Source organism: Mobula hypostoma, chromosome 9 (genome assembly GCF_963921235.1).
Source record: "Mobula hypostoma chromosome 9, sMobHyp1.1, whole genome shotgun sequence".
Classification (NCBI taxonomy): Eukaryota; Metazoa; Chordata; class Chondrichthyes; order Myliobatiformes; family Myliobatidae; genus Mobula; species Mobula hypostoma.
Genome location: NC_086105.1, coordinates 60,013,070 through 60,029,520, shown reverse-complemented (window position 1 = coordinate 60,029,520; position 16,451 = coordinate 60,013,070). Strand labels below are relative to the sequence as shown.

At 44.3% G+C, this 16,451-nt stretch overlaps 1 protein-coding gene across 1 annotated transcript; it reads right to left on the bottom strand.

Moving 5' to 3' along the window:
* Positions 1-1,655: 1,655 nt before the first annotated feature.
* Positions 1,656-4,592, bottom strand: btg1 (B-cell translocation gene 1, anti-proliferative). The gene is made up of 2 exons (XM_063058375.1): positions 4,147-4,592; positions 1,656-3,438 (listed from the first exon to the last, which is right to left on the bottom strand). Exons 1-2 carry the CDS (start codon positions 4,289-4,291, stop codon positions 3,104-3,106), a joined length of 480 nt encoding a protein of 159 aa, XP_062914445.1. The 5' UTR covers positions 4,292-4,592; the 3' UTR covers positions 1,656-3,103.
* Positions 4,593-16,451: the final 11,859 nt, after the last annotated feature.

Below are 16,451 nucleotides of genomic sequence, written 5' to 3'. Positions count from 1 at the left end.
AAATCAAAGGGCTCGTTGTCATTTCAGTAAACACTGGCAAAACCTTTCACATTTACATAAAAACATCTGACTTTCCTCAAATCAGGATGCAAGATGCGAATTTTTGATCACCAAACATGAAGGATGAAGGACAAATGTAGGCTTTTGGAAATCAAAATTGCAGATGCTGGAAATTCAGAACAGAATTATTTCATTGCAGTTGCCCAAAACTTTAAATTTAAACAGAGTTTAGGCAGCAACTAAGGAAAGAATCAGTTAAAAGTCAAACACCTGTCAGTCAGAAACATCCATGGTTTCCCTTTCAACAGATGCCACGCAGCAGTTTTTGTACCTAGGTCAATGTAGAACATGATCTCTGTGAATGATAGAACAAATTTAAGATGACAACTGTCCTGCACACATTCCTAACTGTCAACATTTGGGGAAACTGATGAGACATAGTAAATTTGTATAATAATTCCACTTCACCATCAGCTCCATTCCCCCACCCCCCAAAAAATTAGAAAAATATCAGATTAATTTAAAATCAATTACTGTTAGATAACAAAGGAAGTAAACTGTGGGTGCAGCATACAATAAGAGAGCTACAAGTGTGACCCACAATGTCAAATGCATTAAGAACTACTGCCTTGCTGCGTGGCTGGTGTGGGAAGTGGAAATTAGTCTTATCAGTTTCTGTTTCCTACAAGACTAACAGACAGTCCCCAGTGACTTTTAACATAACCAGAAATGGAAAGAGCATCTATTATAGATGCACACACCCCTATCTAAAGCATTGTAATCTTACCATTGTTCTATCAAAATAGATGCCACTAAGGAAAGGCACTTCACCTTGTATAATGGATTACTCCCTGCCACACAATTCTTCCCTGACTTTCCTTTAGGACTAGTCTAAAAAAAATAAAATTGAAAGCTTACCAGAAGCCGCCAGATAAACAGATGTTTGAAGTGTGTCCTGAGCCGGTCTGCTCACTGAAAGAAAGGGGTCGATATCCATCACAGATCCAGGGGAGGGGGGGAGCTCAGTGAAGTGCCAGTATCATTCGATGCCACTTTGCGATGCAATGGATCTTATGTGCCAGAGATGTGAAATGTGATCTTGTATGTTGTGCATGTGCTTACAAGACTGGAAAGTATATCCAAGCTTGAAGAAATTGTTGGGGAGAGGGGATCAGGAAGACACAAGGATTACCAACGGGAGCAAGCCGTTAATAATCAGCCCCTTTCTGGGACTGAGAAAGCTGAACAGCAAGACCCGACATGCTCAGACTTGCCTACTTCAAAGGCTGATCTTCACACCAACAAGCATTTAATGCTACCTTGTCCAACAGAACATCTGAATTCCCCAAAATCCACGACAATCAAAAGTAGGAAAAGTAGGAATCTACTTTTGATGCTCAAAAATCCACCAAAGTTTTCTTTTAAAAAGAATGTCTGGGATGAGAGGTTTTCCTTGTAGCCAGACCATGTCCAAAGTTAACCAATTCCAAGTGCTGACAATTCCGGCCGGCCACAGCTCTCAAAAATAAACTTGTTTGGGGCAATGCAATTTTAAACATAGCACTAGCTGTGACTTGCACCGAATTTAGTAAATTCATGTGGAATACTGTACGTGGAGATGTGCTGCAAATACTCTCCCATTCCAAAACCAAACACAGAGGCCAATTTCTTGTTTTGTTAAAATGGCAAGATAGGAAACATTTTATTACAATAGAAGACAAAAATTTTCTCTTGCAAAATAGAAATCTGTACAACTTTCGCCACCATGTACATGAACTGTACAAATTTACAGCAGTTCATAATTTAGCAAATATCAAGAGATGGTCAAAATAGAATTCACAAATTCAATATTTGTGAGGCTACCTGGTCACAGAGGACAAGAATCCACTTCACTGTAACAGTGCTTAAAAACAAAACCCTAGGCTAGTAATGTACAGATAATCCAAAGGAGAGTAGTCAAATGTTAAAGAGCAGTGTGCTCTTAAGAACTGGACAAAGGCTGTTAAACCCAATCTAAAGGACAAGAATTACCACCCATCCTCAATTTCAAAGTACAGTGGATTCCAGTTAATTGGCCCATCGGTTAATCGTGACAGCTGCTTATTGGGACAACTCTTACGAGCGCAAAAACTAATCAAGAAAATAGCCCTTTGATACTCTTTATTTGGCACAATATGCCATTTAATTGTTGCCGAACATTCTACGTAGGGTGTGGCAAAACAATTGTGTGGCTGTTAAGACCCTACACAGTGCTTAGATTGAACACTTTAAATAGTGTCAGTTGCATGTTTGTATTCAAATAGCAGTAACTTTTGCCATTGATAGTTGGCAAGAAGTAGTAAGACAATTCAGAACTGTTTTGCTCACTGTAGTTTCAAGCATTCAGGCATGGAGATGCCAGAAATGGCCACATGTGAAAAATCAAACAATTTCACTACTTCATGTTAGGAATTACAAAGGTGTCGACAATCATCTCGAATGTCACAATGAAAAATGAAAATTTGGAGGATGCAATCATCGAAAGGACTATATGCACTGTCTCCGCTGCTTTTGCTCAATCAAAAGAACACACTTTTTGAAATCCTCTGTTGCTATTAGTAATAGTTTTATAGTACTGCAACATTCATTTGTTCTGTATTTCACTTAAATACATAATTTGTTACTCAATTAAGTGGTAGTTTGTCTTTTTTATACCCTTTTAACAATTGTTATGAAACTTTAGCTAATTGCGACAACCATTTACTTGGGCCAAAATGCACTGGTCCTGATAGGTCCCAATTAACCAAAATCCACTGTATTTCTAAAAAGCAAATTGCCAAATGTCAAAATACTGAGTTATGGGTACAAACAGTTGGCAGTTTTCAATTCCCCTTCTTTCTATAGACATACAAATTTTGGTTTGATTTGGTAGAAGATGAAATGTGCCCCAGTTTTAAAAAGACACACACAGCCTGTGAGAGCTACACGGCTTCCCCTTAACATTCAAGAGGTGCAATCAACTCCAAAGCAAAGCCCGGTGTGGGTCTCCAAGGGAAGCCTTCCTCCTCTCCTCCCTCTCAGGACAACCTCCCCCTCCCCCACACTGGCCATTTGCAATGCAGCCCTAACTTGACACTGTCATCATGCTGAAGGTTTTGCAAGGGCTGGTCCTGCCCATCAGTAACTCGTCCTTGCAACTCGTCCGGCTGCCGTCCACCATCGGGTGCGCCTCGTACAGCACGCAGATCGAGCCGTCTTCGCCGATCCGGTAAGACACCTCGTAAGGGTCGACCCAGAGTGTAAGCTCGCTCGGCAGCAGTTCGTAAACTTGCTCGTTGCTCAGTCCGATCCGGCTCGCCGCCTTCCAGATCAACGGATCCATTTTATGGTTGATCCGAATGCACCGGTAGCCGGAGCCTTTGCAGGGCTTTTCGGGGAACCAGTGATGTTTATAATGGTCTGCGACAAAAAAAGGGCGAAAAATGAATGAGCTTCTTTGTTGCAATGTTTTCCTTCTCATGCAAATACTAAACAATTGATTAAATCAGCAACAAGGAACAGGTTTGCATTTCGGGGCCAGATTTTGCATTTGACGTGGACTTTGGAAACTTCACCGCTGTCAGACTGTGGCACTTCGCTGTCTTCGACTTCACAACGAGAAATCGTTCCCATGTTTAACAACAAAATGTGTGTGTGGGGGGGGGTGGAGAGTGGGAGTGGTGGCGGAGTCCCATTTTGCAATAGTTCGCGGAACGGAAATTATAAATTGTGTCCACGCAACGTTGTGAACCAGCTCTAAAAGAAACACTATCGGGGACAGAGCAAAAGAACTGTTTAAAAGTGCCGGGAATCGTTTTGTATTTCGTGATGCTGGTATTATTTGGAACTACTGGGTGTGGAAACTTCCCCTGTAGTCAGAAGCTTTCGGCATTGATGTGGACCCCAACTTGCATCGCTGCCATATTTATATGCAGGGAGGGATTTGCCCCCGATTTGCCGTGTGGAATAGGCGAGGGGAGAGTAAAGGGGAAAGTTACACTCGGGCGGCGCCGTGGACCAACTCCACAGTGAAACATCAATGGGGTCAGTGTCCTGGGATCAGGCGGTGCGCGCTCCCGCCAACCCCCCCCCCCCCCCGCAGGCTCGCTCCCGCTCCCGCGCACTCACCCGCCAGCAGGTCCTTCAGCGACTGGCAGAAGGTCTGCAGCTGCCGCTCGTCCACGGTCGCCTTGGTCCGGAGGAGCTTACAGATAAAGCCCACCGCCGCGCTGATCTCTGGCTTCATGTCGGCCCAGGCGCCCAGCGCGTACATTGAGATAACCCCGAGACGGGAGGGGAATAAAAAAAACACGAACTCCTGCCGAGTGACGGCGCGGACTTGTTGTGAATGGGGTGACGGGTCGTTGCTGAAGAGAAACTTGGTCGAAGAGTGTGGTGGCTGTTTTTTTGTTTTCAAACGAAGGTTGCGGCGGAGGCGGCTTGTCGTCCACTCCGGCGCTCGTCGCGTGGGGCGCGATGAATCAGCGCTGCTCGGGATCGGCCATCGCGGCCGCTGTCACCGACATAGCCCACTCTAGTCGACTCCGCCGCCAAACGGGACGTGGTGGCCGAGGGAAGTGCCTTATATAGGCTCGCGGACGGGACGTGACGTTGTCATCGTCGGTGTGGAGAAGGAGGGGCGTGGCCTCTGGTGGAGGAGGGGAGGTTGACGTTAGCGCTCGAGTGGGATGCGGTGATGTAATTTTCCACGGATGTCAACAAGCAGTCTGCGCAGGCGCGGAGGGGAAGGGCACGTGGTGCTGGGCTGTTTGCAAAGATGCGATGTTTGTGCCGTGGGAGAGGGTCATCCTGATGCAGTAGTGAAGTTTGGAGGGTTAAGTTAGATTTGAGAGCAAAGGGGTCCGAAGGGGGCGGAGACACAGATTACTGAGAGTTGCCTCAGGAGCCACTCGCTACTGCTGTTCTGACAAATCTCTGGTTTAGTGATAGGTTTAAATCATTCGTGCAGTAGCTTTAAAAAGCAGAAGAGCATTGAAGCTGCATTTTACCTGTTTTTTCATGTTGATAAACTGCTCTGGCCTGCAAACACTCCTGCATTGAAACTCACGTACATTGCAGTGAAACCGTTTCAATTTAGGAGTGTAAATCCAGGTATCTGTAATTAAAGATCTAGTATCAATAAATATATATCTGAAATTAATACATTATTGTCAGAAACTTCTGGCTTAGTAGCGAAGGGAATCAGCCGTGTTTACAAGGCGGAGTTGTATGTGTTTCCATTGACTGCGCAAGCAAATAAATACTCTCGCCAAATCCCTTACTCACTCTTCCTTCAGTTAGTCCTGACGAAGGGTCTCGGCCTGAAACGTCGACTGCGCCTCTTCCTATAGATGCTGCTTGGCCTGCTGCGTTCACCAGCAACTTTGATGTATGTTACTCTCGCCAGTGAAGTTTTCATCTTGTGAATGAAGATAGCAACTCACCTGTCCATCTATGTTTTCAGATAATGACACAAATACGAGGAAATCTGCAGATGCTGGAATTCCAAGTAACACACATAAAAGTTGCTGGTGAAGGGTCTCGGCCCGAAATGTCGACTGTACCTCTTCCTATAGATGCTGCCTGGCCTGCTGCGTTCACCAGCAACTTTTATGTGTGTTGTTTCAGATAATGATTCTATTTCTGTTTTCTAGTCCTTCTGACACATTTTCAGCTATCTGAGCTGCTATCATTCCTTTAAATTGGGCATTTATTCCCTTTGTTACTGAACCCCACCTGCTATCCATCCACCATATGTATCACTGATCACCCACCTACTCGCCCAGTTTCTAAATCCTAAAATTCATTTTATCTGGTACTGATAAAAGGGTCTTTATATTAACATCTGACCTGTTGCATATCCTGACCCTGACTCTGGTGATAATTCCTGTTCTGGGAAATGACACCGAAGGTGAGAAATGGTTCAAAGGATGACACCAGGATTGACAGATTACTGAGAGACTACAGTTCAGGAGAGATTAAAGACATAGAGCTATTACTTTCTAGAAAATAGATGAGGAGTAGGTTTTCCAAAAGTGTATTTACAAAACAGGATGCTGTTTTCTAAGCACCCTCCCTAGCCTATAACTATTGGCTCCTTTGTGCAAATCCTGATCATCTTGCATGAGAGGAAAGATATTTAGAAGAATGGGGGGAGGGGGGGATTTCTTTGACATATATTGAATATTGAAAGGCCCTAATTAGAGTAGACATGGAGAGAGTGTTTCCTGTAGTGGGAGAGTCTAGGACCAGAGGACACAGCCTCAGAATAGAAGGATATCCATTTAGAACAGAGATGAGGAGGAATTTCTTTAACCAGAGGGTGGTAAATCTGTAGAACTCTTTGCCACTGACAGCTATGGAGATCAAGTCATTGGGTATATTTAAAGAGGAGGTCAATAGGTTCTTGCTTCGTAAGGGCATCAAAGTTTACTGGGAGAAGGCAGTGGAATGGGGCTGAGAGGGATTAAAAAAAAGCCATGACAGAACTGTGGAGCAGACTTGATGGGCTAAATAGCCTAATTCTGTTCTTATGCCTATGGTCTTCTGCAAAGCAAGTCAAAATTTACACTGTTTGTAACTTGCAGTTTTCAGCTTTTCTGTGTCTCAGTCTCTCATTAGTTCCGAATGGGAAGGGCACATTTTACCCTTCCCACTCCCTCCTCTGCATCGCACCACCACACCACACAGAAACACGGCAGCTTCTTCACAAGGTCAGAGCCATTTTTTTTCTGGCCAACTCCAAACCACAAATAACCCAGACACTGGAATCCAAGGAACTCTAATCCAGACAACCAGTATTTATAAATAACCTCTTCCCCAAACGCCTGCACGAGGTGCAGGGTGAGGGTTTTTTTGTGTGGGGGAAGGTGTTTAATGAGAAAAAAGAATGCTTTGTCTACCTGATATGATGTATTTAGATTTTTCAAAGGACTTTTAATAAGATCTGAAACAAGAGGTTGCTTAACAAGATCAGAACTTGTGGAATTGGGAATAATACACTCAGTAGCTACTTGACACCTTCTGTACCTCCTGTTCCTAATAAAGTGGCCACTGAGTGTATGTTCATGGCTTCCACTGTAGCCCATCCACTCCAAGGCTCTTCTGCACACCAGTGTTGTAATGTGTGGTTATTTGAATTACTATAGCCTGCCTATCAACTTGAACCAGTCCAGCCGTTCTCTGACCTCTATCAATAACAAGGCGTATTTGCCCACAGAACTGTCACTCACTGGATGCTTTTGTTTTTCGCACCATTCTCTGTAAACTCTAGAGTCTTTTGTGCATGAAAATCCCAAGAAATCAGCAGTTTCTGAGATACTCAAACCACTCCATCTGGCACCAACAATCACTCCACAGTCGAAGACACTTAGATCACATTTCCTCCCCATTCTGATGTTTGGTCTGAACAACAACCGAACCTCTTGACCATGTCAGCATGCTTTTATGCATTGAGTTGCTGCCACATGATTGGCTGATTAGATATTTGCATTAACGAGCAGGTGTACCTAATAAAGTGGTCACTGAGTGTATATTCACATGGATTGACAATTTGTTGTTAGAAAGACCGCAGAGGTTGGATAGTTGTCAGGTTGACAAGCTGTGAGTAGTGGTATGGCAGGAATCAGTGAACCCCAACCTGCCTTCTCTCCGCAACCTTTGACACCCTGACTAGTCATGAAGCTTTCAAACTCCGCTTTAAATATATCCAATGACTTGGCCTTCACTGCTGTCCCGTGGCAATTATTTCCACAGACCCTCTGGCTAAAGATATTCATGCTCATCTCTGTTATAAAGGGACAGCTCTGTACTCCGAGGCTGTGCCCTCGAGTTAGGGAGTTATGACCATGTGATTTTGGTGTTGGAAGCGTGACAACACATGTGGGTGTTATGCTCTTTGGCCCATGATGTTGTGCTGATCTTTTACCTTACTCTAAGATCAATCTAACCCTTCCCTCACCCATAGCTCTCAATTTTTCTTTCATCCATGTCTCTTAAATGTCGCTAATGTTTCTGCCTCTCCAGCACACCTGGCAACGTGTTCCACACACCCACCACTCTCTGTGTAAAAAAAAACCTACCTCTGGCATCCCCCTATATTTTCCTCCAAACACCTTTCAATTATCCCCCTCGTATTAGCTATTTCCACCCTGGCAAAAAAGTCACTGGCTATCCATTCTGTCTATGCCTGTTATCATTTTATCATCTCTTTCAAGTCACCTCTCATCCTCCTTCGCTCCAAAGAGAAAAGCTCCATCTCCCTCAAACTTTCCTCATAAGACATGCTTCCTAATCCAGGCAGCAAACTGGTAAATCTCCTCTGCACGCTCTCTGAAGCTTCCTAGAAGACAAGCTGGATTACCATTGTCTGCGGTTTAGCAGCTGGAGATGAGGAGCTGCCTCATGCTTGCCCTTGTAGAAACATGGCTACAGGACAACATCCCATGCACCATCAACCTTCAGGCCATGTCATTCAGATCACCCACTTGTGCTCATATTATTTTGTGACTGTATGTGCTATCGTAACTATATATACTGCGTTCTACGTGTGACTGTATATGCTGTGTTTTGCACCCTGGAGGAATGTTGTTTCGTTTTGCTCAATACAGATCCAAATCAAAAGGAAAAATATACAAGGGGAATTTAGTGAATAAATTTTTATGAATCAGCTGGTGATCTGGTGGAGAGGTGAGAGAAGCAGATGAAATAGGGACTTTCCAAATAGCTTGTACTACTTTCCCTTCCCTATTTTCATATTCTGGCTTCTTCCCCCTTCCTTTCCAGTCCTGATGAAGGATCTCTGCCTAAAACATTGACTGTTTATTCCTTTCCATAGATGCTGCCTGACCTGCTGCGTTCCTGCGTGTATTGCTCTGGATTCCCAGCATCTGCAGAATCTCTTGTGTTAATGAGAAATGGCAGGATCTGTGGACACAGCTCAGCACATCACAGAAACCTACCTCCCCTTCACGGACTCTATCTACACCAGCCTCCCCGGACATTCTCTCTCCTCCCCCCTCCCGCTGAGCAGAAAATATCAGCCGGCTGAAGGACAGCGTCTACCTGGCTGTTATAAAAGTATTGACTAGTCCCGTCGTATGATAGCACAGACTCTTGGCCTCACAATATACCTCCTGATGGCTTGCACTGCACTGCGCTTTCACTGTAACTGTTACACTCTATTCTGCATTCTGGTGTTGTTTACTCCTATACTACCTCAATGCAATGATCCATATGGATGGCATGTAATTTTTATATATCACACGTACATCGAAGCATACAGTGAATGGCATCGTTTGCATTAACAGCCAACACACCTCAGGATCTGCTGGGGGCAGCCCACAAGTTTTGCCTCACATTCCGGCACCCACAGTGCTTGGACAGACATGCAACGCAGCAGAACAGAACACAACAAGCAACAATACTGGAGTGGCAAAAGAAGCCCCTTCACCCCCCTCCTACCCACCCACACACACAGACAGACAGTCCTCCAACCCCAGGACAGGCCTCCACAGTGTGACAATAATAAACAAGTGTACCGTTATCCTCTGTAACTCTCCGTCCCTGAGATACTCTTTAAAATTTATTATTTAACCAAACATTTGATCACCTGCCCAAATATCTCTTTCTGAGATTCATTGTGAGTTGTTCAATGCTGTCACCCCATGAAAGTTGTGCATTGTCAAAGTTTCCATGCAAAACGTGTACTTGTACAGGAAGCTGGGGGGAAACTCTAAATCGTCTCCCAGTCATCCAAAATTTGGACAATTCACCATTCGGCCCTTCTTCCTCTTCATTGTTCGAAGCAGCTTTGTTTCTTTTTGACAGGAACTTAATGTTTGTCCTATTAATTCAATACACCAGATACAAATTGTGTCAAAATAAATGCGTGACTTAAAATAACCAATCATTCACCCTCTATTGAAAACAAGCCACAGGCAAGTAGGGCCTTCCATTTCCACAAAGAAGTTACGAGGCTGGATGCTTCAGAAAGTAGACATGCGGATAAGCGTTCGATCTAACCTATGATTAGAGGTCATAGGTTAAGAGTGAAAGGTGAAGTATTTAAGGGAACCTGACGGGGAGCTTCTTCACAGAGGGTGGTGGGAGTGCAGTGCTGGCAGCAGAAATGGTGAGTGTCGGTTCAAATGCAACATTTTAGAGAAGTTTGGGTAGGTACGTGTGCGGAAGGGATGGAGATCTATGGTCCAGGTGCAGATCAATGATACTAAGCAGAATAACAGTTTGGTATGGATTAGATAGGACGAGAAGAGTCGCAGAGCACTCTACGCTGTAGTGCTCTATGGCTTTTCATCACCAGTACAGAACAATTTCTTGAACAACATCTTACAAGCATGTGCAACCTCTACCATCAAAAAATACAAGATCAGCAGGGAAGATCTCCACTTGCACGCACACACCATCCTGACTTGGAAGAGTACAGAGCCACTTTGGGCCCCATTTCTAAGGAAGGATGTGCTGGCATTGGAGAGGGTCCAGAGGAGGTTCACAAGATCGACCTCGGGAATGAAAGGATTAACTTATGAGAAGTGTTTGATGGCTCTGGGCTGTACTCACCGGAGTTTAGAAGAATCTCATTGAAATCTGCTATATACTAAAAGGCCTTGAGGATAGAGTGGATGTAGAGAGGATGTTTTCAATAGTGGGAGAGTCTACAATCAGAGGGTACAGCCTCAGAATAGAAGGATGTCCCTTCATAACAGAGATAAGGAGGAATTCTTTAGCCACAGGGTAGTGAATTGTGGAATTTATTTCCACAGATGGCTGTGGAGGCCAAGTCATTAGGTATATTTAAAGCAGAAGTTGATACATTCTTGATTGTAAGGGCATCAAAGGTTACAGGGAGAAGGCAGGGGAATGGGGTTGAGAGGGAAAATGAAGCAGGGGTGATCAAACCAAGGATCAGACCTGCTGGGCTGAATGGCCTAATTCTACTAGGCCTTATGGTCTTATACCACCATTTCTTCATCATCATGAGTCTTCAAAGCGCTGTGAAGAATCTCCATTGGAAGGTTTTTTGTGGTTCAGCGTGGCCCCTGACCTCCTCTTCTCATGGGTGATATTAATTTAGCAGTGGTCTTATTCTGTATACAAATTTTTAAAAATAAACTTGCTCCCATACTTTCACAAATTTGATTCTCTTTGATGAAAATGCTTCCCTGCACATACATTGGAAAAGCTCAACTCTTTGTTACATTTGGATTGCAAGCAGAGGGATAAAGCCAAGATTCTAGATTAGATTTATTGTTCACATATACAACCATACAGTGAAATGCTTCGTTTGCAGAGTCTGAGGATGTGCTGGAAGCAGCCCGCAAGTATCGCCATGGTTCTGGCACCTACATGCCCACAATGTTCAGCAGAACAACACGCAGCCTACATACAACAAGACAGACACAAGAACAGCATAACAAACCCCTTCCTAACCTCACCCCCTCCCCAATCAAGCCTGTCGACCTCAGGCCTGCAATACAAGGACAGGTCACCTTCAGGCATCTGACCTCCAAACCTCAGACTTGGACTCTCTGAGCTTGGACCTCCGACATCCAGACCTGCCAACTGACCCATTAGCATTGTTGTGACGAGCTGGGGGACCTCTCCATGGGTCTTGGCCAATATCTGCCCATTGATACCTTAGTAAAGGGTGTCAAAGATTATAGACAGAAGGGAGGAGAATGGGGTTGAGAGGGATAATAAATCATTAGTAATTGAATGGCAGAGTAGGTTCAATGGGCCAAATAACCTAATCCTGTTATTATATCTTATGATCATACTGACATATAATACTGAAATGAATTATATGGTTAATGTTCAAAGTAATCTTAACAGTTCCAGAGGAGGTATTGGATTGTGTATAATTATGCATTTGGCAGGGGCCAACAGAAAGAAGTTATGTTTAAGCGGAGCGGCCATTGTGGGAGTGGGTCAGTGGTGCAGTGAGGAGTTCAGGCTTTGGCAAGGAGAGGCAAAGGCTGTAGGTAGATTTTTTCATTCTTTTTTTTCTTCCTTTCTTATTGCACAGTTAGAGCAATGGGGATGCCAGGCAGGATAGTGCAATACTCTTCTTGCAGCCGGAAGACCTCCAGTGTACCTGATGACTGTATCCAGCTGCATCTTCTCTCAGACCGTGTTAAGGAATTGAATCTGGAGCTGTACCATCAATTGGCGGGACATGTCACTCAAGAACTTGGGTTATACATACTTCTGCGTGACTGTATGTTTGTTTGCTATCTTGTATGTGTTGTGTGTGCCTTAGTGTGTAGGGTTTGCACTTTGGCCCCAGAGAAACGGTTGAATAATAATTAAACTTAACTGGATAAATTTTGGATCATTCGGGGGGCTGAGAGGATGACGACAGGACTTACAAGAAGGTAATTGCACCCAAGGTGCAGGACGCAGGTAACCAGGTGATCACCAGGAGTTGGGGGTGGAGGGGATAGACAGCGAGTGCAGAGTACCCCTGTGGCTGTTCCCCTCAGCTATGGGGATACCACTTTGGATACTGGTGGCCTAGCAGAGGAAAACCACAGCGGTCAGGTCTCTGGCACTGAGTCTGGCTCTGTGGCTCAGGAGGGAAGCAGGGAGAAGAAGCGAGCTGTAGTAATAGGGGATTCATTGGTCTGGGGAACAGACAGGAGGTTCCATGAATGAAAACAAGATTCTTGGATGGTATGTTTCCTCCCAGATGTCAGGGTCAGGGACAGAGACATCTCAGATCCAGTCCACAGCATTCTAATGTGGGACAATGATTAACTGGAGATCATGGTCCACACCAGTATCAATGATATGGGTAGGAAGGGGGATGACGTCCTGCAAAATGAGATCAGGGAGTTAGGTGCTAAGTTAAATGACAAGACCTCCAGTATTGTGATCTCAGAATTGCTGCCCCAGTCACCTGCTAGTGAGGCCAGAAGTAGGAAGATCATAGAGTTTAACATGCAACTAAGGAACTGTGCAGGACAGAGGGCTTCAGTTTTTTGTATCATTGGCTACTCTTCCAGGAAAGGTGGAATTTGTACAGAAGGAACAGTTTGTTTACTAGTGGTGCACAAGTGGTTTGAACTCAAGTTGCAGGGGGATGGGAACCAGAGTGCCAGAGCAGAGGTTGTTAAGCTTACTTACAAAGTCGGAAATCGAAAGGTTGAGCGTGGTGGGACTATTGTTCTGATTGTGTCTATTTCAATGCAAGGAGTATTGTAGGAAAGGCAGATGAGCTTGGGGCATGGATTTATGGCATTGTAGCCATTAGTAAGACTTGGTTGCAGGAGGGGCAAGACCAGCAGCTCAATGGTTGTGATTCCATTGTTTTGGACATGATAGAGCACAAGGGATTAAAAGGGAGAAGGGTCAGTACTCGTCAGGGAAATGTGACAGCAGTGCTGAGCCGGGACAGACTGGAGAGCTCATCTGCTGAAACTATACAGATGGAAATGAGGAATACGAAAGGGATGAGCACATTAGTGGGATTATAGATCAAACAGCAGTCCATGGGATTTAGAGGAACAAATTTGGTGAAAGATTGCAGACTGTTGCAAGAAGCATAAGGTTGTGATAATTGGTGATTTTAACTTTTCCACGTATTGCCTGGGATTCCCATACTCTAGAAGATTTGGATGGGATAGAGATTGACAAATGTGTTCAAGAAAGTTTCCTTAATCAGTACATATAAGTCCCATCTAGAGAGTGTACAATACCAGATCTCCTAACAGGGAATAAGGCAGGGTAGGTGACAGAAGTCTGTGTAGGGGAACACTTTGCATCTAGTGGTCATAACGTCATTAGTTTCAAGGCATTTATGGAGAAGGTTAGGTCCGGTCCTCGGTTTGAGATTCTAGATTGGAGAAAGGACAAATGTGATGGTACCAGAAATGATCTGACAAGTGTGGGTTGGGACAAGTTGTTTTCTGGCAAAGGTGTACAGTACTTGGTAATTGGGAGGCCTTCAAAAGTGAAATTTTGAGAGTACAGTGTTTGTATGTTCCTGTTGAAATAAAAGGCAAGGATAACAGGTTTAGGGAACCTTGGATTTTGAGAGCTATTAAGGCCCTGGTTAAGAAAAAGAAGGAGGTGCATTGCAGGTGTACGCAGGTAGGAACAAATGAAGTACTTGTGGAATAGAAGAAATGCTGGAGAACACTTAAGGAGGAAATCAGGAGGGCTAAAAGAAGGCAGAAGGTTGCTCTAGCAGACAAGGTGAAGGAGAATCCTACAGATATATTGAGCAAAAGGATAGCAAGGGTAAAATGGAAGAACAGAATAGTCATCTATGCATGGAGCCAAAAGAAATAGGGAGATCTTAAACGCATGGTTTGCATCTGTATTTACCTGGAAGATTCTCTCAGTCTATGTGAGGAGGAATTTCTTTAGCCAGAGAGTAGTGAATCTGTGGAATTCTTTGCCACAGGCAGCTGTGGAGGCCAAGTCTGTATGTATATTTAAAGCAGAGCTTGACAGATTCTTGATTGGTCAGGGCATGAAGGGATACAGGGAGAAGGCAGGAGATTATGGCTAAGGGAAAAAAATGGAATCGCCATGATGAAATGGCAGAGCAGACTTGATGGGCCAAAATGGCCTAATTCTGTTCCTATGTCTTATGGTCTAAGTGAGACAAAATAGCAGCAAGGTCATGGACGCTAAAGAGGAAGAAGTGTTTTCTGCCTTGAGGTAGATTAGGGTGAATAAATCCCCAGGGACTGACAAGGTGTTCCCTCAGATGCTGTGGGAGGCTAATGGAGACAGTGCAGGGGCCCTAGCAGAGATTTAAAATGTCCCTAGCCACGGCTGAGGTGCCAGAAGATTGGAGGACAGCTTAAGTTGTTCCATTACTTAAGAAAGGCTCTAAAAATAGGACAGAAAATTATAGGCTGGTATAGTCAGAGTAAGTTATTCAAAGGTATCCTAAGGGGCCAAGTGTGTAAGTATTTAGATAGACAGGACTGATTCAGGATAGCCAAGATGTGGTAGATCGTATCTAACCAATCTTAAAGCGATTTTTCAGGAAGTTACAAGGAAAGTTGATGAAGGCAAGGCAGTGGATGTTGTCCACATGGACCTTTGCAAGGCATTTGGCAAGATCCCATTTGGCATTCAAGATAAGGTAGTAAAGTTGATTAGACGTTGGCTTTGCAGGAGTAGCCAGAGAGTGGTAGGAGGTCGTTGCTTCTCTGACTGAAGGCCTGTGACCAGTGGAGTGCCGCACAATCGGTGCTGGGTCCATTGTTTTTGTTGTCTATATCAATGATCTGAATGAAAATGTGGTTAACTGGATCCATAAATTCACAGATGACACCAAGATTGGGGGTGTAGCAGACAGCAAGGAAAATTATCAAAGCTTGCAGTGGGATCTGGACCAGCTGGAAAAATGGCAAATGGAATTTAATTCAGACAGATGTGAGGTGTTGCATTTTGGAGGACAAACCAGGGTTGGTTTTACACGGTGAGCTGTAAGGCACTGAGGAGTGTGATAGAACAGAGGGATCTGGGAATACAGATCCATAATTCCTTGAAGGGAGCATCACAGGTAGTTAAGGTCGTAAAGAGAGCTTTTGACATATTGCCCTTCATAAATCAAAGTATGGAGTACAGGAGTTGGGATGTTATATTGAAGTTGTACTGTATAAGATATTGGTGAGGCCTAACTTGGAGTATTGTGTGCAATTTTAGTCACCTACCAATAGGAAAGATGTCAATGAGCTTGAATGAGTGCAGAGAAAATTTACAAGGTTTGAGGACCTGAGTTAAAGGGCAAGTTTGAATGGGTTAGGACTGTATTCCCAGGAGCAGAAAAAATTGAGAGGCAATATGATAGAAATATACAAAATTATGAAGGGGATAGACAGGATAAATGCAAGCAGACTTTTTCCACTGAGGTTGGATGAGACTAGAACTAGAGGCCATAGGTTAAGGGTAAAAAGGCGAAATGTTTCTGTGCTGCAGTCTTCTGTGACTATGATTCTAAATTTATTATGAAAGTTTCATAGCTTGTCTCACCAGATAGCCAACCACTCTAGTGTTGTTTGGTTGATGTTGAGCAGGTCAGTGTCAGCTAAATCAGGTGAGAGTGGACAGTTGCGCAGAATGTGTTCAATGTTCTGCACCCTTTCACCACACTCACAGGATTCGCTGGTCTTTAAACCCCACTTCACCATATTGTCTCCCGTCCTACAAACTCCCGCTCCCGATCTGTTGAGAGTGCACCACTTCCGTCTGTCAAGCAGTGCCCCGTCTGGTAACGTTTCTGTGGGGTCTTGCACTGTGTTGTTTGATGGGGTTCTGGCTTCTGTTTGTTGCCAGAGATCAATCCTGTATGTTTGGGGGGATGTTCCGTGAGGTAGTTCCTCCACTGTAGCAAAGCTTTTCCTCAATTTTAGGCGGTTGGAAACTGGCACATGATGATGTAGTGGGTGCAGTGG